We start from the raw sequence: 24,784 nt of genomic DNA, 5'->3' as shown, positions 1-24,784 counted from the left end.
ACTTGAGGCAGCCTGGGGACAATTGCAAGCCTAGGAACAGAAGGGTCCCATGATGGCCCAGGCCATGCATGGTTTCTTCTCCTAATGCTAGAGGCTTGGAAACACTGAAGAGAGGAACTGTCTCAGCCAGCACACTGCAGCCCCTGTCTCTGCACACTGCAGGCCCTGGCTCAGCATACTCAAAGTTCAGAGAGGGCTGAACCAGTTGATCCCTGGCCACTCTTGCAGAATGGAGCAGAGAGCAGAGCCATTAACAGTCACGACCCACCCTCACAGGTGCCATTTGAGAATCACAAATGTGAAGACAGAAACTAGCTCCCTATTCAGTAAAGAGCAGCTGAATGCTGGTGCCTTTGAGACCTTCCAGGGTTACCCTTTGACAGGCGCCCACCATTCTCAAGAGAAGAGCCCATAGGCCAGTGAGATGGTTCAACAAGTAAAGGCACTTGCTGCCAAGCCTGGCAACCTTTGACTAACCACTGTCACCCACATAGTAGAAAGGAGAGGACCACTTCTAAGAGTTATCTGATGGAATCACTTTGGTACATGCGAGCCCTCCTTATAAACAGATACAATAAGATGGGGTGAATTCTCAGAATGCCACATATGGGCCTCTGATGCTACAAATTCCAGTTACTATAGTGAAATACTTGGGGTCATGTAACTTTAAAGAAAAGAGGTTTATTTGACTCACAGCCCCGTTCCAAGGTCAAGCAAGGATCCAGACTCACTTATGACCTCCTTAGCGGCAGAGTCAGGGGGAAGCGCTGGGCTTCATACAGCCTCACACACGTGTGTGCCTCTTCTCATCCTTCCTTCCGCTTCTACAGTCACTGGCATGAATCATGTGGTCCCCACTCAGCTGACACTGTCTTATCCCGAACACTGCCCAAAGGCCCCACTTCTAAATATCATGGCTGGATTCAGTTTCTTCCTTCTTGGTACCTTCCAGTGGGGAAGTACATTTCAGCACACGGGCCCTCAGGGGCACACTGAAGTCATCTGTAAACCACTGCACCCTTCCCTGACTCCTAAGGGTCATGTCCACCTCATAATGCAAAATATTGTCTTTCTGTCTGCAAGAGGCCTACAGACTTAGTTCAATCTAACCTGCATTTAAAAGCCCCATATCTCACTTAAAATCAGAACACCTCACCCATTTCTAAGACTGGAAAAGTGGGAAAGAATATTCATCTCAAAGCAAGACCAAAACCCGGCAGGGCAGATACTAAAACCCAGCATGCCAAGCTCAGCCCCTCTAGCACACTGTGAGGGAAGTGTCCCAAACCTTGCTATGGCTTTTCTGGCCATAAGGCTACTCTCCTGAAGCCATTCTCAGGGAAGGCTGCTTGGTGCCCTGTAGCTATATACCTTTCTGAAAATGACATAACCTTGTCTCTGAGGAAGGAGAGGGAGAGTAGACCCGAGAGTGAGATCTAAGACCTTACACAAAGGAGGACAGGGCAGCGTAAGAGAAAAGTCTGTGGGCTATGACTAGAGGGGGCCCACTAGAATTGACTACAGGCACCCCAGGAAGTCTGAGTTGAGCTGTGGCTTTTTATAAGCTACCCCAACAGACGGTGTGAGAAATTCTGCACCGTGCAAATGAACAAAGAGCCCTCTACCGTGGGGTGTAAAAGTCCACATGATTTGTACAGTTAAGATTCCTTCTGACTTCCTCTCTTGAGAGTGTATTCTTTCTTAATAAATGCTCTCACCTTGCTGGCTACTATCCACATCTAATTCCTTGTTTCAAACACAAGAACCTGAGGACTTCAGCATTCACCCACTGCCTGTAACACCAGCGGCTCTATACATCACTTCATTTGGGGGCTTTCCACAGCGCTCCAACCCATGGTCAACTTCTGCCAGGCTTCTCAAGGCTTCCCTTTGAAATCTCAGGGAAACCATCATGTCACCACAAGGACTGCCTTCTGTACACCTGAAAATCCAGCATGGCCTGGATGCCAAGGGCTAGCACCCACAGAAACTTTACCCGGGCCTGTCTGGCTCCAGGCCTTTTTCCAGTTGTTCCGATCACAGAAACTGGCGTCTGTCCACACTAATCTCTCCAGTAAGTGGTTTCACAGCCACGCCCTACATTCTTATTCTCTGCTCCCTCCTTTCAAATCGTTCCCTTTGGTCCTGAGTTTTACTATAAGTCTGACTAAAAGCAGCCAATAATGGCCATGCAGCAGCAAGAATCTTTGTTGATTTGAAATCTCATTTACCCAGTGTTGTGGTTTAAAAGAAAATGACCCTCAAAAGGAGTAGCACTCTTAGGAGGTATGGCCTTGTTGGGGTAGGTATGACCTTGTTAGAGGAAGTGTGTCACTTTGGAAGTGGTCTTTGAGGTCTCCGATACTCAAGCTATGCTCAGTGTTATAATTCACTTCCTGTTGCCTGCAGATAAAGATGTAGAACTCTCAGCTCTTTCTCCAGCACCATGTCTGCCTGCACACCACCATGCCCTGCCATAATGGTAATGGACTAAACCCCTGAAACTGTAAGTCACCCCAAGTAAATGTTTTCCTTTATAAGAGTTGCCATGGTTATAATGTCTCTTCACAGCAATTGAAACTCTAAGACAGCTAATAACTGAGTCCATTAGCTTTACAGGTGGTGTCCCCCAGGGTGTTAGGGTGTGGACACCACACAGTGGGGTTCTTTGCCACTTCATATAAGAATAGCCTCCTCCCTATTTTCTAAGAGGCTCCTCATTTCATCTATGCTAATTCGCTAGTCTCTTCTTCACCCTCATCAGAATTGGCCAATAACATTTGCCTTATAGCCAAGCAAACTTTTCCCAACCCATTCCTCCAAACTCCTCTGATCTCTGCCTGCTACCCAGTTTCAAAGCCACTTCCACATTCTCCAATAGAGATATAGCAATAACCTCATATACTCCCAGGGCAAATTTTCTGTATTAGTTTTCTGGACTTTGTTTTGCTATAATAAAATACCCAAGCTGAGTAACATTATAAAGAAAATATATAAAGGCTTATTTTGGCTTATGGCTCCAGTCCAAGGTCAAGAGCCTGTATCTGATGGTGACCTTCCTGGCAAAGTCTCAGGCAGCACAGGGTACCACATAACAAGAGACAGCAATGTCTGTAGATGTCTTTTCTGGTCTCACCCTCTTCTTTCAAAGCATTCGATCATGGGGCCTCCACACTGATGATCTTACCTGCCTCTAGTCACTTTTTTCATGCCTCCAAATGCCTCAGGAGCATTAAGCTTCCATCACTTTAATGCCTCCCTCCCATCAGGAATTAAATTCTGGCACATGAACCTTGGAAGACACGCAAGACAAACACCACAAGGCCTTCAAAGCGTGCACTCCTAGGAACACTACAGCACAATATATGCTGGTACTGATACTATACGTGCAATATTATAGAAGGTATTATAAACGATCTTTCAGTGTTGCGATGTGGCGTTGACATCTAGAAATGTGTTGGGCCTTTTCCATGGCTATCGGATGGGCAGCAAGGTGGACACTCCCGGTAACAAAGGGAGCAGGCCCGAACCTGATCAAATACAGAAACCTTCCCCCCTAAGTATTTACAATTTGCGCTTGGGTGAACCCACAACAGCAGAACTCGTGCATTTGAGAGCCTGCTCTATCCGTTTTTTTTTTTTCTTGTTTTCTTATGGCCTCCTTTTGCACTGCTGGAAGGGCGTCTATGACTGGTAAACTAACGATCACTGACGAGATCCCAGTGCCTAGGTCAGGGCCTGAATACAGCAGGCACTCACCGTGTACCTCCGCGTAGACTGAGCCACCAGTACAGTTAGGACTAGGGGCAGAGAGGCCACCATGGTGAGCAACAGCCTCTGTCCTGGACTTCCTCTCACGTGGTACCGGCCACACCTCACTGCCCACCCACGACCACACTCCACTCAGACAACAGCCTAATTATAGCCACGTAAAGTCACCCACCAAAGGGAGGCAGCAGCTCGGCTTCTGAGGAACAGACGTCCCGTTGCTGGGTCCTCCGGCCGTAGGTGGCGGAGTAGATATTGAGGAACTTGGACTCATGGCAGTGCAGCTTCAGCTCCTGGTCTTCACACACGGTCTTGTTTTTTAATTCATCTGCAGAAGAGGCAAACACAGATTAACCTGGCTTGGAAGACATGGCCGGGGACCATCTAAGCGGCAGCTGCTCACGCTGTGGACCTGCAGCCTGAGAAGGGCACAGTGGGATGGCCCTGCCTGCCTAATGTTTCAGGTCCTGAGGGGTGGGGAGGGAGACCGCTGTGGGAAGCAGGTGGGGAGCAGCCAGAGGACAGAGCAAAGACCCCAGGAGTCACTCATGTGCAAACTGGAAAAGGCTTAAGGCATGGGCCGGGGCCATTCAGATCCTAGGAAGTTTCTCTCACTCCATTTCAGAGCAAAGATTCATTAACAGGAGGAAGCCCCCTCCTGGCTCGAGACTCACGAACCACAAGCCCTTTCCACGGCTCCACAACCACCTCCCTGTCTATCTGAATCTGGTGGACTTTGTTTACAAAGAATGCAGAGTGTGGCTGGGATGTATGGAGTCCAGATGGCGGTGTTTGCTTGTCTAGCATACGTAGAGCCCTGCATTGAACCCCCAACACCACGCAAAGCAGATGAGGTGGCTCACACCTGTAATGGGGAGGTATCTTTCTCCCTCTCTCCTTTTCTTTCTGGAAACAGATAGCCCTGGCTACCTGGAACTCCCTTTGTAGACCAGGTTAGCCTGGAACTCACAGAGACCCACCTGCCTCTGCCTCCTGAGTGCTGGAATTAAAGGTGTGTGCCTCTTTAAGGAATCGTTTCTGACTCTCCAGACACAAAAGACTGCAGCATCTTCTCCCATTTATTCTATCTCTTCCTTTATCCACAGTTCCTCTCTCCTGGGTTTGAGTTACCTTTAGTCAACCGCAGTTTAAAAGCATCGAACAGAAAATTCCAAGAGCCCGCACGCACATAACTTTCATGGGAGTAACTGATACTGCTAGTCTACTTCATTATTGCCTGACTTAGAAACCAAGCTTGGCCATCCACATGTGTGTGTGTGAGGAGACTGCTGGGCTGGAGATACGGCTCAGCAGTCAAGATCATGAACTGTTTTTGTAAAGGACCTGAGTTTGATTTCCAGCACCCACGTCAGGCAGCTCACAGGTTCTCCAGGGGGATCTGACACCTCTGGCTTCCATGAACAACTAAAGTCATGTAGGAAGATAAGGCCCACCAGTCCAAAAGGAGCCAATCTGGAGTCTGCCTGGAACCACCTGTTTGGGCCTAGCCAATAGGGAGCTACCAAGCAGTGTTTCCTGGGTGCCTAGCAACAGGCGCTGTCAGAGGTCCTGATTGTGCCTAGCCAATGAGAGACGAGCATGAGATGGCAACTGTCAACTGTCACCCAACCTGGGTGCTGGGAGGGTAAGTTTTTTCCCTGTTGTTAAATAAACAAGTCTGCTGTAAGTCTTCTACCTGGCTCTCAGCGTCTGTGATTGTTGACATTGCGCCTTTTCATCCCCTTCCCTGAGGGACCCAGCAATATATTCACATGAATATACACCTCCAACACATATCATATTTTAATAAATCTTTGGAAAAAGAAAAAGGAATTTTCTTTTTGGTTTGGAATATCCACTAGGATCTTGGGATGTATACAACACAAAAAAAGGTACAACTCTACTTATTGTAGCTATATGATATATATCATACATATATATATATATATAGTATCGATAATGGGGATTGTTTGAGAATATGTCCTGTGTGAACATCGTGGAGTACACATACACAAGTCTAGATAGCACAGTCCTTCCATGCCTATGATACTTCTTTGGGTGGTTTGTTTGCTGTAATACTATGTGTGGGACCCAGGACTTCTTGAATGCTAGGTACACCTACTACTGAACTACATTCCCAGCTCTACACTCCTATGATGTGAGATGCAGTCTCTGGAGCCTGGGCTGCAAGGCTGCACAGCCCGCACAGCCTGCTGTGAGGTGCAGGCCCCGGCCCCTGGGCTGCAAGCCTGCACGGCCTGCACAGCCTGCACAGCCTGCACAGCTTGCTGCTCTCCTAGAAGAGCAAGCCCTACTGTATCACAACGCCAAGCTGCTGTGTCTTTAACACTGAGACACGCAGGACACATGTGGTAGAAATGCCAGGTGACAGTATTTTCAGTCTGGTTATAATCGTTAAGGACCTCTGTCACATATTTGGCTTGTCACTGAACAAAATGTGTCACCACCATATGTGAGATATCAAGAAGAGGCAAAAGTTTCCAGGCAGATGGATGAATGGTTTGCTGAGACTGTGAGTGTGATCCAGGAGAAGACAGAGGAGGCGTGGACAGAAGACAGGGATGTCCTCTGGCTGCACTGGGATGAGAGAGCATGGCTCAGCATACTCACTAAAGGCCTTGAACTGTTCACTTAGAAAGGGTGGATTTCATGCTATACCAATTACACCTCAACACACTTTAGAAATAATGATAATTGGTAGTGAGGGGCTTTCCCTCAGTCCGATCCTGAGCACATTAAATGTAGCTTCATGCAAATCAGCCTTTTGATGCACCATCTTTGCAAAGCTTCTGAAAAGCATAGCCAAAAAGAGTTAATGGCAGGCTGCTCCAGCTTGCCTGGGTGGCCTGGGCTGGTCTGGGCTAGCCTGGGCTGGTTGTGTGGAGGAAACAAGCTTCCCCAAGAAAGCTCATATATATATACAGATACAGATAGATACAGATACAGATAGATACAGATACAGATACAGATACAGATACAGATACAGATGACACAGACACAGATACAGATAGATACAGATACAGATACAGATAGATACAGATACAGATAGATACAGATACAGATACAGATAGATACAGATACAGATAGATACAGAGACAGAGACAGAGACAGAGACAGATACAGATACAGATACAGATACAGATACAGATACAGATGACACAGACACAGATACAGACACAGACACAGATACAGATAGATACAGATAGATACAGATACAGATACAGATAGATACAGATACAGATACAGATAGATACAGATACAGATAGATACAGATACAGATACAGATACAGATACAGATACAGATACAGATACAGATACAGATACAGATGACACAGACACAGATACAGACACAGACACAGATACAGATAGATACAGATAGATACAGATACAGATACAGATACAGATACAGATAGATACAGATACAGATAGATACAGATACAGATAGATACAGATACAGATACAGATAGATACAGATACAGATACAGATAGATACAGATACAGATACAGACACAGATACAGATACAGATACAGACACAGACACAGATACAGATAGATACAGATACAGATAGATACAGATACAGACACAGACACAGACACAGACACAGACACAGACACAGACACAGACACAGATACAGACACAGACACAGATACAGATAGATACAGATACAGATAGATACAGATACAGATACAGATACAGACACAGATACAGATACAGACACAGACACAGATACAGATAGATACAGATACAGATATATATCCTGAGCTCACATTTATCTTCAGCTCTACCTGATTCTGTATCCTGAGAGACCTCAAGACTCAAAAGCCAGTTCTCTCAGATGTGACCTGAGACTCACTGATGAGTCTTGAAGTCAGTTAGTGAACTGTGACCAGCAAATTTAAAAGCTACAGAGCAGCTGGGAGTGGTGGCACACAGCAGTGGTCCCAGCCCTCCCACAGCCCAGGCAGTCTGAGGCCAATCTGAGCTACATAATAAGTCCCATCGCTAACCTGTCTCCAGAAAAAAAAAAAGAATAAGACAAAAAAGAACAATTAGAAATCATCAAAAATTTTAAAGGGCATTCCATACGGATAAACACTGGCGTGATTTTCAAAGATTGTCCTTCAGTCGTGGTCATGGGAGCCTACGTCATGTCGAGCCAATAAGTCCAGTGTTTTTCTTACTGTGGGCTGGAATCCGAGAGGTTTGGAGGCTCCCACCATAAGCCTTCCAGAAAAGCAGATGTAGCACACAGCAGAGCTGGGACAGCTGGATGACCTCTGACAGGACCAGCAAGGCTTAAGCTCCAAAGTGAAAACATGAAAGGGAACAATCACAACGAACCCCACCTTCCCATGACCTGGAAGCTCCTGTGGCTTTTCACCAAAGCCCAAAGAAGCAGAAAGAGCCAACCTTTTTTTGTCACAGGCTGAGATACTTCAGATCTCAAAATGCCTACCAGTTTTGGCGGTGAGCCCTGGGGTTGGCTTTTAATATAGTCAACAGCCACTCCCTCATGCAAGTTGTAAACAGTAAATAGAAAATTCCAGAAGTCAACAATTCCTAAATTTTAAACTATTCCCTATTCTGAGTAGGTGTCTTACTCTGGCTGCTGTGTTCTGTCCATACAGGACACGGATCTTCCTTTGCCCAGCATATCCACTCTGTATATGCTACCTGCCCATTAGTCCCTTCATGAATTTTCTTAGTTTATCAGATTCATAATCGAAATATTTATATTCAAATAACCCTGATTTTACTTCCTGACAGTCCCAAAGGACAAGAATATTAATGATGGCAATTTTATTATTACCATGACTATAAGTTCTGTTATTGGTTGTTATAGATCTCTACCTGTGCCCAAACTAAACTTTATCATGGGTGTGCAACTATATGGAAAATCATAGTATATACAGGGTTTGATAATATCTGTGGCTTCAGGGATACACAGTCCCTCTTGGAGCATGTCCCCTCTGGATGAGGTCAGATGATTAGACTATATCTCTATCTCTATCTCTATCTATCTATCTATCTATCTATCTATCTATCTATCTATCTATATCTGGGAACATTCCAGGCAGGTGTCCAACCTGATACCATATATAACTAGTTATGAATGCAGCCAACACAAAATCAGAGTTTACTTAATGTGTATGAGTGTTTTGCTTGCTTGTATGTATCACTTGTGTCCTTGGTGCCCACAGAGGCCAGAGGATTCCATGGTACTGGAGTTACAGACTGTTGTGAGTCTCCATGTGGGTGCTGGGAATTGAACTCAGATCCTCTGGAAGAGCAGCCAGTGCTCTTAATTGCTGAGCTGCTGTGGGACAATGGTCTATACCCTGTCACTTGTATTTTAAATAAATGCTGATTGACCAGTAGCCAGGCAGAAAGTACACACAGGGCAACTAGGCAGGAAGTAGAGACAGGGAAACAAGAATTCTGGGAAGAGGGAAGTTTCAGTCTGCAGTCGTCACCCAGACAGAGAGGAAGCCAGACACAGAGCAAGCAAGATGTGACTGCCTCACTTCGAAAAAGGTACCAAGCCATATGGCTAACACAGACAAATATTATGTGCTAATATAAGTTATAACAGTTTCTAAGAAGTCTCAGCTAATAGGCCAATCAGTTTATAATTAATGTAGACCTCTGTGTATTTCTTTGGGAGTTAACGACTGCAGGAACCAGGCAGGACAGAAACGTCAGTCAACACAGAGCTATTTCTTCAACCCCAGTTATCACAATTTTTTAAGCACACCATGGAGTGAATATTAGCCATGTCTCTGAGTAACTAAAGCTCATTCAGCCAATGCCATCAAAACCCACTTAAGATGACGGGACACCCATGTGTAAGGCCTCCAGACCCCTGCCTTCGCCGCAGGTGATCCATCTTGTAGGGGAGAGAACTGACATATGCCTCATTGCTTCCTTGTTGTGGGAAAATGGTTTGTACCCTGTCAATTGTATTTTAATAAAATGGTGATTGGTTAGTAGCCAGGCAGGAAGTATAGGTGGGACAACCAGACAGGAAGTAGAGGCAGGTCAATGAGAACAGGAGAATTCTGGGAAGAAGGAAGTCCTAGTCTGCAGTCCTGGCCCAACCACAGGAGAAGTAAGATGTGAATGCCTTCCTAAATAAGGTACTGAGCCACGTGGCTAGCATAGACAAGAATAATGGGCTAATATAAGTTATAAGAGTTAATAAGAATGGGCCAATCTGTTTATAACTAATGTAGACCTCCGTGTGATTTCTTTGGGACTTAATGATTGCGGGAACCAGGCAGGACAGAACCTCCCCTCCCCCAACACTTCCTGCTGTGTTGAGTCCTGTATTGAGTCACTTGATTGCCTGCAAATGTGCTGTCACCTAAGAGCACATTTTGGGACCTAATGGGGCAGGGAACTCCTAACCTAGCTGCTGCTTTCTAGGAGGAGCAGAATTTGGTAGGACCTGGAAGAGTCTACCACTTGTCTCAGCTCAGAGCTCCAGGCAGCTGCCCCAGGGTAAGTCATCACTGCCTCTGCAGAGAGAGCAGAGGAGCCTGGGAAGGCAGAGGCAGGACTGTGCTGAAAGGCAGCAGACACGACTTCCTGCAAATCTCTACCAGATAGAGAGCCGTGCTAGGCACCCAACTTCTCCTACAGTACACACAGAGAGTCCTCGACCTGCAAAAAGCTATGGCCAAATAAATCCACAGTGAGTTAAAAAGCTGTCAAGTTGGAAATACAGATGTCAATTTTATATGAATTTTTTTAAAAAAGAAATTAGATTGAAATACACTTAACACACCCAAGCTACAGACACATCATAGTGTCTCCTTGTAGTCACATGACCAATTAGGGGCCAGTGAGATGGATCAATTGTATTTGCTCTCAAGCCTGATGACCTGAATTCCATCCCTGGCACCCATATTTTGGAGGGAGAAAGCAACTCCTACAAATGGTCCTCTGACCCCCACCTACATGTCCTGGCATGCTCCCACCCCACTCAGTCCAGCGATGTTTTAAGAGCCAGCTGGGAGCTATGACCGGCAGTCCTGCTAAGTGTTGCGAGAAAGAATCATATTGCATATGGTTAGCTCAGGGAAACACAAAAAGCCAAAATTCACTGGATTCAATCCCCAGCACCATAAACAGATAGATATTCAAAGTCTAGTCCCTCCCCCCCCCCCGCGCCCCAGTGCACAGCACTTTGTGACAGGGACCAGTTTACTTTGACATCACAGCAGTGGCCTGTCAAAGGTGGGAGGGGCAGCAATCTACCATGGCGGGAGCAGTTTGTTATTGGTCTTGCCCACAGCTGCAGCTGCAAGGCAATATTAAAATTCAGATGGGCATTTGTTTGCTTGGATTGTGTCCTACAACTCTGTACTGACTATGTACCCTGCCATCGCCAGCACCCAGGACCCTGCCAATGTCAGCCCTGGGCACATCACTGCTTGTCAGTCAGGCACAGCCCTGACCAGAATTACATTAGGTTGTTTATTGGAATGTTAGCGAGCCATGACTTGGCTCAGCTTTACAAACTTTTCAGCAGCCCGTGTGGTGTGGAAGGGACGTTTACCTTCACTTCACAATTGAACAATGGTGCTTCTGAAAGTGTCCGAGATCACACAACAACCTACAGCAGAGTGTCACCTACCTACAACTGCTTAGATCCAAGGCTGTCCTGAAACCACATTCCATAGAGCGAAGAAGGGAAGGGGGTGTGTGCAGTACATTCGGCAGAAAGATATTCTAGTGAGGTCTGTTGATCAACTAACTCTGCAAAATCCAACCAGAGAGCCAACACGGTGTGTGGTGCCTGCCAGTTCCCCTTGGCCCAATGCTCTCATCATGTGGACTTTTCAGAGCACGGCACTGGGAAGAGACACACAGGTCAACTGTATAGTCGCACTGGGCGCAGCTATAAGCAGTGCGCACAGCACGGCGGGGTGGTGTAGACAGAGGCTGCCCGGTTTCATGACTGCTTAGACCCAGATAAGCACACAGGAACTATATTAATTACAAAACTGTTCAGCCAGTGACTCGGGCATATTTCTAGCTAGTCTTACATCTTGAATTAATCCACTTCTATTAATCTGTGTATCACCATGATTGTGGCCTATCAGTAAGGTAAGGTTCCAGTGGGTATCTTTCTCCTTTGACAGCTACACAACATCTCCCTGACTCCACCTACTTTCTCTATATATCTCTGTTCGGATTTCCCACCTGGGCTTTGCTCTGCTAAGCCATTGGCCGAAACAGCTTTATTCATTAACCAATGGTAATAAAAACATATTCACAGCATTCCGAGGGGAATCCCACATCAGGACAGGAACTGGAAAACAGGGTCTCTGCAGATGGGAGGGCTGCAGAAAAAAGAGGAAGGCATAGAGAAAAATCTCACTTCCGCCTTCCAAAATGCCATGACTCCGACTAATGGCCAGGTCACACTGCAACTCCATGGCTCATCTACTGTCCGTCCTTTCTCCTTGGGGCAGCCAGGGTGGGGCTTTGTCTACCCCCCACCTCCCTGTGTAAACATTGCCCTGTTTGTCCCCTCCAAACTCATGCTCTACAGTCCCCATTGGGAAGCTTAAGAAGGTGGAAGCTTAACCTAACTATGGGTGTTGAGAGATGGGACCTTCAGGGAATCAGGATTAGAAAAGGTTAACCAGGTTGGTGGGGGACGGGGTGGCATGCCCATGTTCTGTCTCCAGCCCATGGTAACCAGGCTCTCACCGCCTCGGTCTCCAGCTGCTGACAATCTGAACAACTGCTTTCATCAGGGAAGGTGGGCACTGGGGGTAGAGACAGAGAGGCAAACCTAGTGGCACTAAGGGCGCAACAACGGTTTTCAGCGTCAGCTGCAGGGGGCCATGAAGAACTCGGAGACCGCGAAGTGATGGTCCTGAGCTGTTGGCTGAGGTAGGGGCTGTTGGGATATGGTGGGGGAGGGGGAGAGGCTCACAAAGAGATGTTTAGCCACTCTTCAATGTTTAAACTTGTTCGCGGCTATTTATGATCGTGTCTGTGAGTGTGTAAGACAGTGTGTGCTTGGGTGTGCAAGGGAGTGTGAGACCGCATGTGTGTGTGCGTGCATGCAAATACACACACACACGTGACTGGGTATGTATGCAGAATAGGGCACAAGGCTGTGTCAAGGTGTGTGTTGATAAGGCATGGGAGGGTCTCTTTAGCGTGCTGAGTGGGTGTGTGCACGCTCACTAATGGAAAAGCGGGTGTGGATGTGAGTGTATTCGCATGCACAGTACCCAGGGGCGATTCTATCGTAGCCCTGCTGTCTCCGGGAGGTGGCTGGAAAAAAGCCTGAGATCTTTGGACTGCTTCCCAGCATACCGTAGAACAGTGGGTCCCCCCGTGACCCCGTAGCCCCACTCCCAGTACCAGACTACTAGGGTCTTAGAACCAACAAAGAACAAAATGCGAAAAGTAAAAGAGTTGAGTTGGGCTAGCGGTGAACCATTATTCCTGGCGTGTGGGCACATACCATTACCACAATTTCTTTTCACTGAGTTGTTCAAGCAAGCCTGCTAGAAAGACAAGTGTTGTGTGTGAGAATCCTAGCTGTTAATTTTTAGACGTGTGTATATACATGGGTGTGGGTGTAGGGTGTGAAACTAGAAAGGGGGCCATGGGGGATTTTAAGGAAGTGAAAAATAATGAGTAATAGAAGTCACGTGACATGAAGGTGGCCAGGGGACCACTGGGAGTGGACTAGGGATGGAGAGGGAAGGATTGGGATAGGATCAACCAGACTGTGCATGAAATCACCATTACTATGCTGACCCAAAACAAACTAAGAAAAGGATGCCTCCCGGCTGAGCCCCGCAGTTTGTTGCAGGCATATCCCAGGTGCCTGGAAATGAGACCTGCTTCCTTGAAGAGGGATTACTTAGAGTTCATAGCGGGTTGATTACAACCCCTATGTACATGAGGGGTGGCAGAATCAACGGAGAAAGCACAGGAACCAGGACAGAGGAGATTGCTCCAACACACGCTGGTCCACGAGGATGAGGACAGCCAATTCATAGGCATTGGAGGTGGTGGCTCTGTGGAGCCCATGTCTCTGAGCCCAAGGGAAGTCAAGCTTCATAACACAGCTCCCTCTGAAAAGCAGAATTTGTCCCTTACTGTGAGGGATGCCACTTGTATTTCCTCCCTTTATTTTCAGCACCAGTACAACTGAGTTTGATACCCAGAGAAAACTTTTTACATTTGTAGATTGCACAGATGAGCACACACATGCATCTCTCTTTCTGATGTTCCTACTAGGGGTCTGAGGCTGGACGAACACCACGAGCAGAGGACTTTAGTCCAGAGTGTCCATGCCACTAGAGGTCAATCCCAAACACACTGCCCCCCCCAGAAGTTACTTACTAGGTTGGCATTTAAAGGAGACCAGAAGGTATTTACTGCTTCCTGGACAAAGGTCAGGTCCAAAGACGCGGCTATTGACCAGGAGGTGGCAGGCCCGCTGGTTCTGGCATTCATCCAGCACCTTCTGGAAGGAGGGGTAGAAAAGCATAGGCTTGTAAACTGCACAGTGTCTGACGGACCCCAAACCTGGGCTGTCTGTGCTCCGAGGACATGAGGTTCCCTGGCTGGCCTGAGCTGTCTAGGACGGAAGCCTACGTGGTGGGTGTGTGGCTCCCTGTAGCTTTTAGAGGAAAGAACCTGGGCCAGAGAGCCAGGCTCGTGGGAAAGCTGACTCAACCTGCCACCGTGGGCACACGGCTCAGCTTAAGACGTTCCATCCCTCAGAGGTTCGAGGTTACGTGAGTGATATCGAGTCACCTTTGATTGTTCAGCTGAAGGGCACTTCCAGCTTTAAAACTGAGAAAGCCATGATGGCCAGGCAATATGATCCTACCTCCTTACCTTTAGAAATGGCTCCACACAGCTCTAGTGACTTCAAACACCCCAACTTTGCCAAATAAAATGACTTTGCTGCTGAGTGATTTCTTTAATGAAATCCTCTCTCTCTCTCTCTCTCTCTCTCTCTCTCTCTCTCTCTCTCTCCCTCCCTCCCTCTTTTTGATTTTGGGATACCCCATACTGCATCATGGAAGGAATCATGACTTCTTACTGCTCCTTTAGGCTATGGCTTGCAGAGAAAGCTCTATATAGAATAAACTCAGGTGCTGGCCTTGGTTCTGATGAGAGAGACACCAAGTCCAGAAGAGGAAAAGTTCCCAAGCATCTCCTTGTACGTTAGGGCTGAATGCTGAGATGTTTGAACTTCCTTTTAGAGTTACTGTGTCATCTACCTGCCACCACAGGGGCCAAGGACATGTGGATCTATCAATCAGAAAGCATTCCCAGGGGAACACTTCACACCCCTAGGAAGCATGGCTCTTAGATGAGACACACACTGGCAAGGCTAATGGTCTTGGTAAACCACACAGCCTCTGGCAGTTACTGTAAGTCCTCTCCATCGTGACCTGAGGGCAGGCTCAAATCGTGTGACCAACTACCTTGACAGCTGTTAACCTGTTCCTACCTCAAACCCCACTGCCTCTCAGGACATGAGCTGACTCAGCTGCCAATGTGGTGTTAAGTCCCAGGGGAAAGGCACTCCTGTTTGCTGGGTGAAGGGGGCATGCGTAGGGATGTCCTGGCCAGCTGACTCTCTGAGCAGCAGCAGAACTGTACACAGATGCTGACACAGCAGCCTACATGGAGCTTCCTCTTCCCTCGGGGCACCAGGCTGGAGCCAGCAGGCTGGAGCTGGCAGCCAGTTGTCCTCCCATCAGGTAGTTACTCCGTCCTACTGGGTGCTGGCACCTTGGGGGGTAGCAGAGAGCCTAGGCACCTGGGTTGATTAAGAAAGAGGTCAGGGCCAGCTGTAGTATGGCTCTTAGATGGGAGGTCCCAAAGAGAGAAACTGAGGTAGGGCGGGGCACCCAAAGACACTAAGCTTGACCTCCAAAGAAACTCTCATCACTCATCACAGTGCGGAAGCCATGTCAAGGGGACCCAGCCAGAGACGGTCTGCTGTGCTGCTTACCAGCTCCCGACTGCCCAGATGCTGCAGCTTTGCGACAGAGAGCAAAGCAGTATGAAGAAGAGAAAAACCTTTGCATCATCTAATATGTTTGCTTCTCCTTAGACCTTCAGATAACTTTACCTTCCCCCACCTATTCTGTGCCACCATAACGAAGCCGACCTTCACCTCGCCACTTGCTGTAAAGAACTTGAGAGGCATTAAACACCATCGCCACACTAAAGCTCAGGCCGGCGATTTTATGATCTTGGCAGGGTAGCTGAGAGGACAGATTACTAATTGCTTGGATAACGCTGACCAGAGGGGCACAGACCTCTACTCCCAGCTGCTGCGTGCAAACAGCAGGATGGAAGGGTCATGGCTACCTGGGCAACAAAGCAAGTTCAAAGCTAGCCTGGGTAACTTAGCAACTCACTCTCTCAAAAATGAATAATGAAAAAGGGCGGAGACTATAGCTTGCCTAGGGGTATGGTGCTTGCCCAGCCCGCAGGGGGTCCTGGGTTCAGTCAATCCCCCAGGAATGGAAAAGTTGCACGCATAACTGACAACCACAGTCTAAAACCACCAGTGAGTGATTCGATCTCTATATGTACCAATTTCCCCAAGTATGCCCAAGGAGGAAGAGAAGAAGGAAGAGGGGGAGGAGAGGGAGATGAAGAGAAAGAAGAGGAGGAGACATAGAAGAGGAAGAAGACAAAGAGGAGGAGGAAGAGGAGGGGGAGGAGGTGGAAGAAGAAGGTTATTATTCAGAAGAAAAAAAAATCGACCAAGACCACTCAAAATAGCTCTCTATGCGAATAACATGATGTCTACAGGTAGAGAAACAAGCCACAAGAAACGGAGGACAAGTGTTGCTATGTCTCTTGGGCCATTCTCTAAGAAGTTCATCGTGACCACCAAGGCCAGCATCAGAGTCACTTGGGTTCCCACCCGGACGCTTGTCAGTGATGTGGCCCTGAAGGTTGGATCCAATATGGCTGCTTGGCTTCATTACAGTAAAGACTGTGCCTATGACTAACTACACGTGGAAATAATGCTAAGGGAACACGTCGTTACATAGGGTTCCGTTTGTACTGTATGGCAAAGACCTTAGAGAAGCAAGTAATAGCTCACCTATAAAAACTAATGATCTATAGTAATTGGGGTTTTCACCAATTTTTGCTTTGAAAGAACCATAGAATCACACATAGATGAACATAGAAATAGAGAAAGAGAGGGAAGGATAGAAAGAAACGAGAGGGAAAACCTATTCCATGATTTTAACACATCCACGAAACGCAGTACCTGCAAAGTGGTGGAGGCCACACAGGTCAGGTTGTCTTCCCTCTGGGAGGTGGACTCCTGGGAACTACACATTTGGTAATCTTGCCCATAAAATGCCGATTGGACACTTATTGTCGAATGCCGAGGGCACTGTAGGTTCAAATAGTCCCCATCACAGGCATAGGCGGTGTGGTTTTGCAGGAGTTTGGTTAAGTAACCTGGAAAATATTCAGCTGGGTTACAGGAGCCCCAGGAAGCCCCCCTCCCCATTCCTGCATAGATTTCAAGGCAAGGAGAAGCTAATGTCCCTGAGGCAGGGGCAGCGCTGGTGTGTGTGTGTGGGGGGGGCAGCTTCTGCAGCAGATCTGAGGCAAGTGACCAATGAGGTCACAGGGGTCTGTGGGGCCAGATGGGACTTTCCTGTGTGAACTGGGTACCTTGGTCTGTGATGGCTTGGTACGAAGCTGGGAGGGCTCCATCCCTTCAGGCAGCACACTAAGGGATTGGCCACGAGCCCACGGAATCTGGAAGAGCTTCTGTAAAGCAGGAAACTATGCTGTGTGGGTGTCCCTGGGCATGTGGACACCCGTTCTGAGGAAGAATTGACTTTTCTGATCTCCAGGCCTTCCTGGAGTAAGGGGTGCCATTCAACTTCAGGAAACCACTCCTGGGCCTGCCTCGCCCCGGAGAGGAAAGCTGGGGAGGGCTACCTCCATAGCGTAAGGCTTGCCGGAAAAAAGTTGGGGCAGGAGGTCAAGGGTAAGAAATACAGTGGACGTTTGCTGTGGACCGAATAGTGTATTTCCAGACTCCTGTTACTTCATTTGCAAACAGGAGAGCAGGCATAATTTGCTGGAAGGAAGGCATACTGAGCTCGGGAGAACCCTTGATGCCTTCTGATTAGTGTCCCCATCAGGAAAAAGACAGGCAGAAGGCAGTGACCGAAATGACAGGGACGCCAAGGATGGCAGACCACCAGCAGAAACTAGGGGTGCAGGGAGTGGGGCTTTAGAGGGTATGAGGTTCTGCCAATGCCTCCATCTCAGACCTCTGGGACTGCAGAAGCAGGGGTTCTCATGTACGCGCCAGCCATTTTGGAAACTGTTCCAGCAATCACAGGACCAAAAATAGGCTCTGCATCCCTGTCTCCCTGGTGACGTCTCAAGCAGTCAGAGGATCCAGGCTGGGCCTGGACTCTGGAAGCTCTGAGGACCTATAGCCTGTCACATCTGCAGCAAGGGCTGGTTCTCAGAAATGAGGAAATGAGTTCTGGCCGGAATATAGATTTCTCTTCCTCCTTCTCACACCTCATAAGGTCAACAGCAAGGCTGCCGGGAGCAGAGCCAGGGACTTTCTGCTGAGGTGTGTGTGGGATGTGCTGGGCAGACTCTCACAGGGAGGCATTGGGAGGGAGGGCAGCCCCAGAACACAGATTCACGCACAGGCGACCCACGTCTTGTGAGTCCCATTCAGGTTTCAGAATCTCTCAGAAGTATAATTCCTGACTGAAGGTACCTGGGCTCCCTGGAAGCTCACAGGCAAAGAGGCGAGGCAGATTGGCCTAGAGTCAGTCCTTTCGTTCATACACGAGTGTTCTGAGGAAGACTGCAAATGCCCACCCTGCCCCTCCCTTCCTCTCCTCTCCGTCAGTCTGTCTGTCTGCCTCCCCTCTCTCTTTCTCTCCTCTTTCTCCTTCTCTTCCTCCTCCTCCTCCTCCTTTGGAAGTCCACCTTGCTCAGAGAAGCAAAGTCTAATATGGACAGCAAAAGGAAATAGGGCGCCAGTGTGAATCTGCTTTTCGCTCATCTGTCTTCAGGCCTCAACTGCATAGGCTCCTGGCGCGGCATGCTGGGAGGCTGCTTCTGACAAAGTGACCGGTACTAATGGTTCTGAATTTCTTTATGGCATCTCAGTACCCTGTGGGGCACACTCTGCCTGAAGGAAGGTAGAGTGGATACTTGGGAGGACCAGCATCTACCCTGAAATGTGCTAGGCAGGGACCCCACTGTTTAGTTCCCTTTGGACATCTCCTTAAAACTTCCTGCCCATCAACCCCCAATTCCCAGAACACTGCTGAGTGACCAGCTGATGGCAACTTCAAAGTAATACTCAGAGGATGACTTTGGCTTAAAGCCCATTGTTTATTCAAAAGATGGTTTGCTGCTCTAGTAGATAAAGGACAGGACAGGGTTCTGGAGAAGGTGGGGTCATGCGACAGGAGAGCACTGGCTCCTGGATTCCTGGACAGAAGTCCTCTGTAATAGTTAATCTTGATGATATATGACATCACCCGCAGGCATGTCTGTGAGGTTTCCAGAAAGGTTTAACTGAGGCGGGATGACCCACCCTAAATGCAAATGGGGTCTGCAGACTGAATAAGGAGTGAAAAGGGGGCGCTGGAGAGTTGACTCAGTGATTAAGGGCACTGGCTATGCCATCATGTGGATCAGAGCACAGAGTCCAGCACCCAAATAACAAGCCAGGCGTTCAGTGCGTGCTTGTAACCCCAGCTTCAAGTGGGGCAGAGACAGGGTCACTGGGGCTTGCTGACTTCCAGTGCAGCTGAGAAAATGTAAGCTCTGTGTCCCCCACCTCAGAGAAATAAACAGAGAGTGATAGAGGGGGGACCTGATGCCCTTTTCTGGGCTCCGGTACACACACAGATTCATGCACCAACACACACATGCACATACGCTCACAGAAGGAAGGAAGGAAGGAAGGAAGGAAGGAAGGAAGGAAGGAAGGAAGGAAGGAAGTTTAGCTTGGAAAAAAAGGAGAAATACAGATGAGCCCCTAATGCTCTCTTTGCCTCCTGACAGGATACAATGTGAACACCTCTGCCATCCTGGATACAGTGTGAACATCTCTGTCACCCTGGATACAGTGTGAACATCTCTGTCACCCTGGATACAGTGTGAACATCTCTGTCACCCTGGATACAGTGTGAACATCTCTGTCACCCTGGATACAGTGTGAACATCTCTGTCACCCTGGATACAGTGTGAACATCTCTGTCTCCTTGGATACAGTGTGAACATCTCTGTCACCCTGGATACAGTGTGAACATCTCTGTCGCCCTGGATACAGTGTGAACATCTCTGTCACCCTGGATACAGTGTGAACATTTCTGTCACCCTGGGTATAGTGTGAACATCTCTGTCACCCTGGATATAGTGTGAACATCTGTGTTACCCTCCTGTGGCCACGACAGATTCTACCTTCAAACCATGAGCTTCTTCCTTGAGTTGTTCTTGCTCAGGTCATTGGCCACAGCAATGAGGAAAAACTCAAGTACAAACTGCCTGCTGCACAGACTGTCACAGACTCTTTTGTGCATCTGTCCTCTGTGTGTGCATGTGTGTGCACATGCACATGTGTGAGTGCATGCATATGTGCTCACATGTACATGGGGGCCAGAAAGCAATCTCTAATGCCTCCTTTTGAGTGTTGTCAACCTTTGTCGTTGAGAAAAGGTCCCTCATTGTCCCAGAGCTTTCCAAGAGGGCTAGCCTAGCTAGAGGGCCAGCCCACCTGCCTGTCTCCACCTCTCTGTCGCTGGAATTACAAGGGGCTCTACCATGCCTGCTCAGCATTTTTTCATATGGGTTCTGAAAATTAAGCATGCACTTTACTGACTGTCTTAGTTAGAGTTCTATTGCTGTGGAGAGACACCATGACCACGGCAACTCTTATGAGGGAAAGCGTTTAATCAGATCACTTAAAGTTTCGGAGGTTTAGCCTATCATCAGCATGGCGTGACATGACATGGTAGCCTGCCGGCAGACATGGTGCTGGAGAAGGAGCAGAGAGTCCTGTATCTTGCCTTGAAGGCAGCAGGAAGTGGCCTGTCTCACTGGGAGTGACTTGAGCATATATAAGGCCTCAAAGTTACCACAGTGAGAGGAATTTTACTTCTTCCAATAAGGTCGTGCCTACCCCAACAAAATCCACCCCCTGATAATGTCACTCCCATTGTGCTTATGGGGGCTGACTACCTTCAAACTACCACACTGACTGAGGTATCCTTGCAAGCTGTCTGTGCTGTTTTTTTTTTTTAATTTACTTATTAAAGATTTCTGTCTCTTCCCCACCGCCGCCTCCCCTTTCCCTCCCCCTCCCCCAATCAAGTCCCCCTCCCTCGTCAGCCCAAAAAGCAATCAGGGTTCTCTGCCCTGTGGGAAGTCCAAGGACCCCCCCACCTCCATCCAGGTCTAGTAAGGTGAGCATCCACGAAACTGCCTAGGCTCCCACGAAACCAATAGGTCCAGTAGAATCAAAAACCCGTTGCCATTGTTCTTGAGGTCTCAGTAGTCCTCCTTGTCCGCTATGTTCAGCGAGACCAGTTTTGACCCAGGCTTTTTCAGACCCAGGCCAGCTGGCCTTGGTGAGTTCCTGATAGAACATCCCCATTGTCTCAGTGTATGGGTGCACCCCTCGCGGTCCTGAGTTCCTTGCTCGTGCTCTCTCTCCTTCTGCTCCTGATTTGGACCTTGAGATTTCAGTCCGGTGCTCCATTGTGGGTCTCTGTCTCTGTCTCCTTTCATCGCCTGATGAAGTTTAATATCCAGGAGGATGCCTATATGATTTTCTTTGGGTTCTCCTTCTTATTTAGCTTCTCTAAGAACCCGAATTATAGGTTCAATGTCCTTTATTTATGGCTAGAAACCAAATATGCGTGAGAATATTCCCAAGTTCCTCTTTTTTTGGGTCTGGCTTACCTCACTCAGGATGGTGTTTTCTATTTCCATCCATTTGCCTGCAAACTTCAAGAAGTCCTTGTTTTTTACTGCTGAGTAGTACTCTAATATGTATATATTCCATACTTTCTTCATCCATTCTTCAATTGAAGGGCATCTAGGTTATTTCCAGGTTCTGGCTATTACAAACAATGCTGCTATAAACATAGTAGAGCATATACTTTTGTTGTGTGATAAGGCCTCTCTTGGGTATATTCCCAAGAGTGGTATTGCTGGGTCCATGGGTAGGTTGATCCCGAATTTCCTGAGAAACCTCCACACTGCTTTCCAGAGTGGTTGCACAAGTTTGCATTCCCACCAGCAATGGATGAGTGTACCCCTTTCTTCACAACCTCTCCAGCAAAGGCTATCATTGGTGTTTTTGATTTTTGCCATTCTGACAGGTATAAGATGGTATCTTAAAGTTGTCTTGATTTGCATTTCCCTGATCGCTAAGGAAGTTGAGCATGACCTTAGGTGTCTTTTGGCCATTTGAACTTCGTCTGTTGAGAGATCTCTGTTCAACTCAGTGCCCCATTTTATAATTGGGTTGATTAGCCTTTTACGGTCTAGTTTCTTGAGTTCTTTATATATTTTGGAGATCAGACCTTTGTCAGTTGCGGGGTTGGTGAAGATCTTCTCCCAGTCAGTGGGTTGCCTTTCTGTCTTAGCAACAGTGTCCTTTGCTTTACAGAAGCTTCTCAGTCTCAGGAGGTCCCATTTATTCAATGAGGCCCTTATTGTCTGTGCTGCTGGGGTTATACATAGGAAGTGGTCTCCTGTGCCCACGTGTTGTAGAGTACTTCCCACTTTCTCTTCAATCAGGTTCAGTGTGTTTGGACTGATATTGAGGTCTTTCACCCACTTGGACTTGAGTTTTGTGCATGGTGATAGATATAGTTCTATTTTCATTCTTCTACAGATTGACATCCAGTTTTGCCAGCACAATTTGTTGAAGATGCTCTCTTTTTTCCATTGTATACTTTTAGCTCCTTTATTGAAAATCAGGTGTTCATATGTTTGTGGGTTAAAGTCAGGGTCTTCTATTCGATTCCATTGGTCGACTTCTCTGTTTTTATGCCAATACCAAGCTGTTTTCAATACTGTAGCTCTGTAATAGAGTTTGAAGTCAGGGATGGTAATGCCTCCAGACGTTCCTTTATTGTATAAGATTGTTTTGGCTATCCTGGGTTTTTTGTTTTTCCATATAAAGTTGATTATTGTCTTCTCCAGATCTGTGAAGAATTTTGATGGGATTTTGATGGGGATTGCATTGAATCTATAGATTGCTTTTGGTAGAACCGTCTGTGCTGTTTTGAGACACTAAGTTTGCAGCAATTTGGTTTCTGCAAGAGACTGATGAAATGACCCGGTGCCCATGAGAGAGACAGAATTCTAAATTCAAGAACCGTTTTTAAGGAAAGATTTAAAAAAATAACTGTGCTTGGACTAAAGTCAGGAGAAGCCTATGCACGCATGCATTTGTATGTATCAATAATCAAATGGGTTCTAGATCGCGTGCAAATTGTATTTTTTTACTTGAGCTGTGGCCAACAGATTTGAAAGTGAATATTGACAAGAGACTGCTTGAAATGAGGGCTCCTGGGTCCCAGTGTAGAGCAAAGGAAATGAGTGCGGGAGAGGGATAAAATCCAGGGGAGTTGAGATCCTGCCAAGAAGGGTCATAAGCTCAGAAGGCAATTACAATTTCTGAGCCAGAAATCCTTTGAGGACCCAGCATTGGAATGTTACAGAGGGGGCAAGATGGCTCAGGGTGTAAAGGTGCTTGCCACCAAGCCTGACAACCTGAGTTCAATCCCGGAGACCCACATGGCGGAAGGAGAAAACCAATTCTACAGCTTGTCCTCTGACTGCCACGACAAATGCCATAGCAAGAATGCACTCACGCAGGCGCACGCGCGTGCGCGCGCGCGCACACACACACACACACGGACACACACGGAAGACATGTAATAATAACAGAAAAAGAAATATCCCAGGGCAGTCATAGAAGAGAAAATAAAGGCAGAGAAGCTTCTGTGCTATAAGTGGGGCCCCCCTCTGGATCAAGTACACCTCAAAAGAAAGAGACGCGGGGCAGCCTGCTGCCAAGGTTGTCCCTGAGTGCATCTGCTTCTCTGGGGTGGGGGGACCCACTCTTTCCAGTGTGCTGTGCAGCCACTGTGCTTAGCTTCCCCACGCCTTGCTTTCTCGGCTGCTCCAAAAGGCAACATTTTTCAGGAGAGAGCTGCCACTACTGCCTTTGGTTACGAGTTCTCTCTGGACCATATCGGATGAGTCAAATGCTTTCTAGCCTCATGGTCTCAGGCACGAATTTTACAATCTAACCCCGTTTACCATCCCAGGATAACACTGAAGTGAACGGTTTGGTTTTGGTTCTTGAGACAATGTCTTGCTGATGTTGAATTCCTGACCCAAACGCTGATACCACAGAGAGATGCCACTACACCCTGTTCATTTTGGCTATTTTATTTTATGTTGTGACATAATATATGCTTACATTGTATCCCAGGAGCCTGCCCCATAATTTACCGTGTTGCCCAGGTTGGCCTCAAACTCATGGCAATTCTCCTGCCTCAGCTACCCAAATTTTGGGTTCCCAGGTATTAGCCACAACGCCCAGCATAAGTAAGTAGAGGTGCATATTCTTCATAAAACATCTGTCTTTAAAGTCCAGTGTTGGCCGAGGCACTTGCTGGTTAAACCGTGGGTGAGGGCTAGTTCCGGCAGTGGGTACAGACCTTTGTCAGCCCTGGTGCCTGAGCACATGTTAGGATTATTGCCCAGATTCTCTTCCTGGCAAGTGGCCACACTAAATTACCAGAACTCCAGCAGCTTCCTCAGCCAGAATCTTCCTCAAAGGAGCACCTAAAAGGCTGGGCCTGGGAAGATCTCAGAGGAGACCAGATAATGCTTTTTTATGTTTTCCTTTTATAAATAAAGATGGGGAGTTTGCCGAAGAATGGC

General features: G+C 47.5%; 1 protein-coding gene across 3 annotated transcripts in view; it reads right to left on the bottom strand.

Annotated features, from left to right (window-relative positions):
• The window catches only part of Eva1c (eva-1 homolog C), a 75,619-nt gene that overhangs the window by 22,722 nt on the left and 28,113 nt on the right, over window positions 1-24,784 (bottom strand). Inside the window, exons 2-4 of one of the 3 annotated variants that reach the window (XM_050164804.1) lie at window positions 17,082-17,278; window positions 14,171-14,291; window positions 3,944-4,096 (exon numbers count right to left, since the gene is read on the bottom strand). In XM_050164804.1, the coding sequence (XP_050020761.1) occupies window positions 3,944-4,096; window positions 14,171-14,291; window positions 17,082-17,278 (471 nt within the window). Of the gene's footprint in view, window positions 1-3,943; window positions 4,097-14,170; window positions 14,295-17,081; window positions 17,279-24,784 lie in introns of all 3 variants that reach the window. The other 2 variants (XM_050164803.1, XM_050164805.1) reach the window with 2 other exon arrangements.

The sequence above is a fragment of the Alexandromys fortis genome, unplaced genomic scaffold, assembly GCF_014885135.2.
Source record: "Alexandromys fortis isolate MF-2015 unplaced genomic scaffold, M_Fortis_MF-2015_v1.1 scaffold_162, whole genome shotgun sequence".
Lineage (NCBI taxonomy): Eukaryota > Metazoa > Chordata > Mammalia > Rodentia > Cricetidae > Alexandromys > Alexandromys fortis.
The sequence above is the reverse complement of the archived record's forward strand: the minus strand, read 5'-3'. Positions and strand labels throughout refer to the sequence as shown.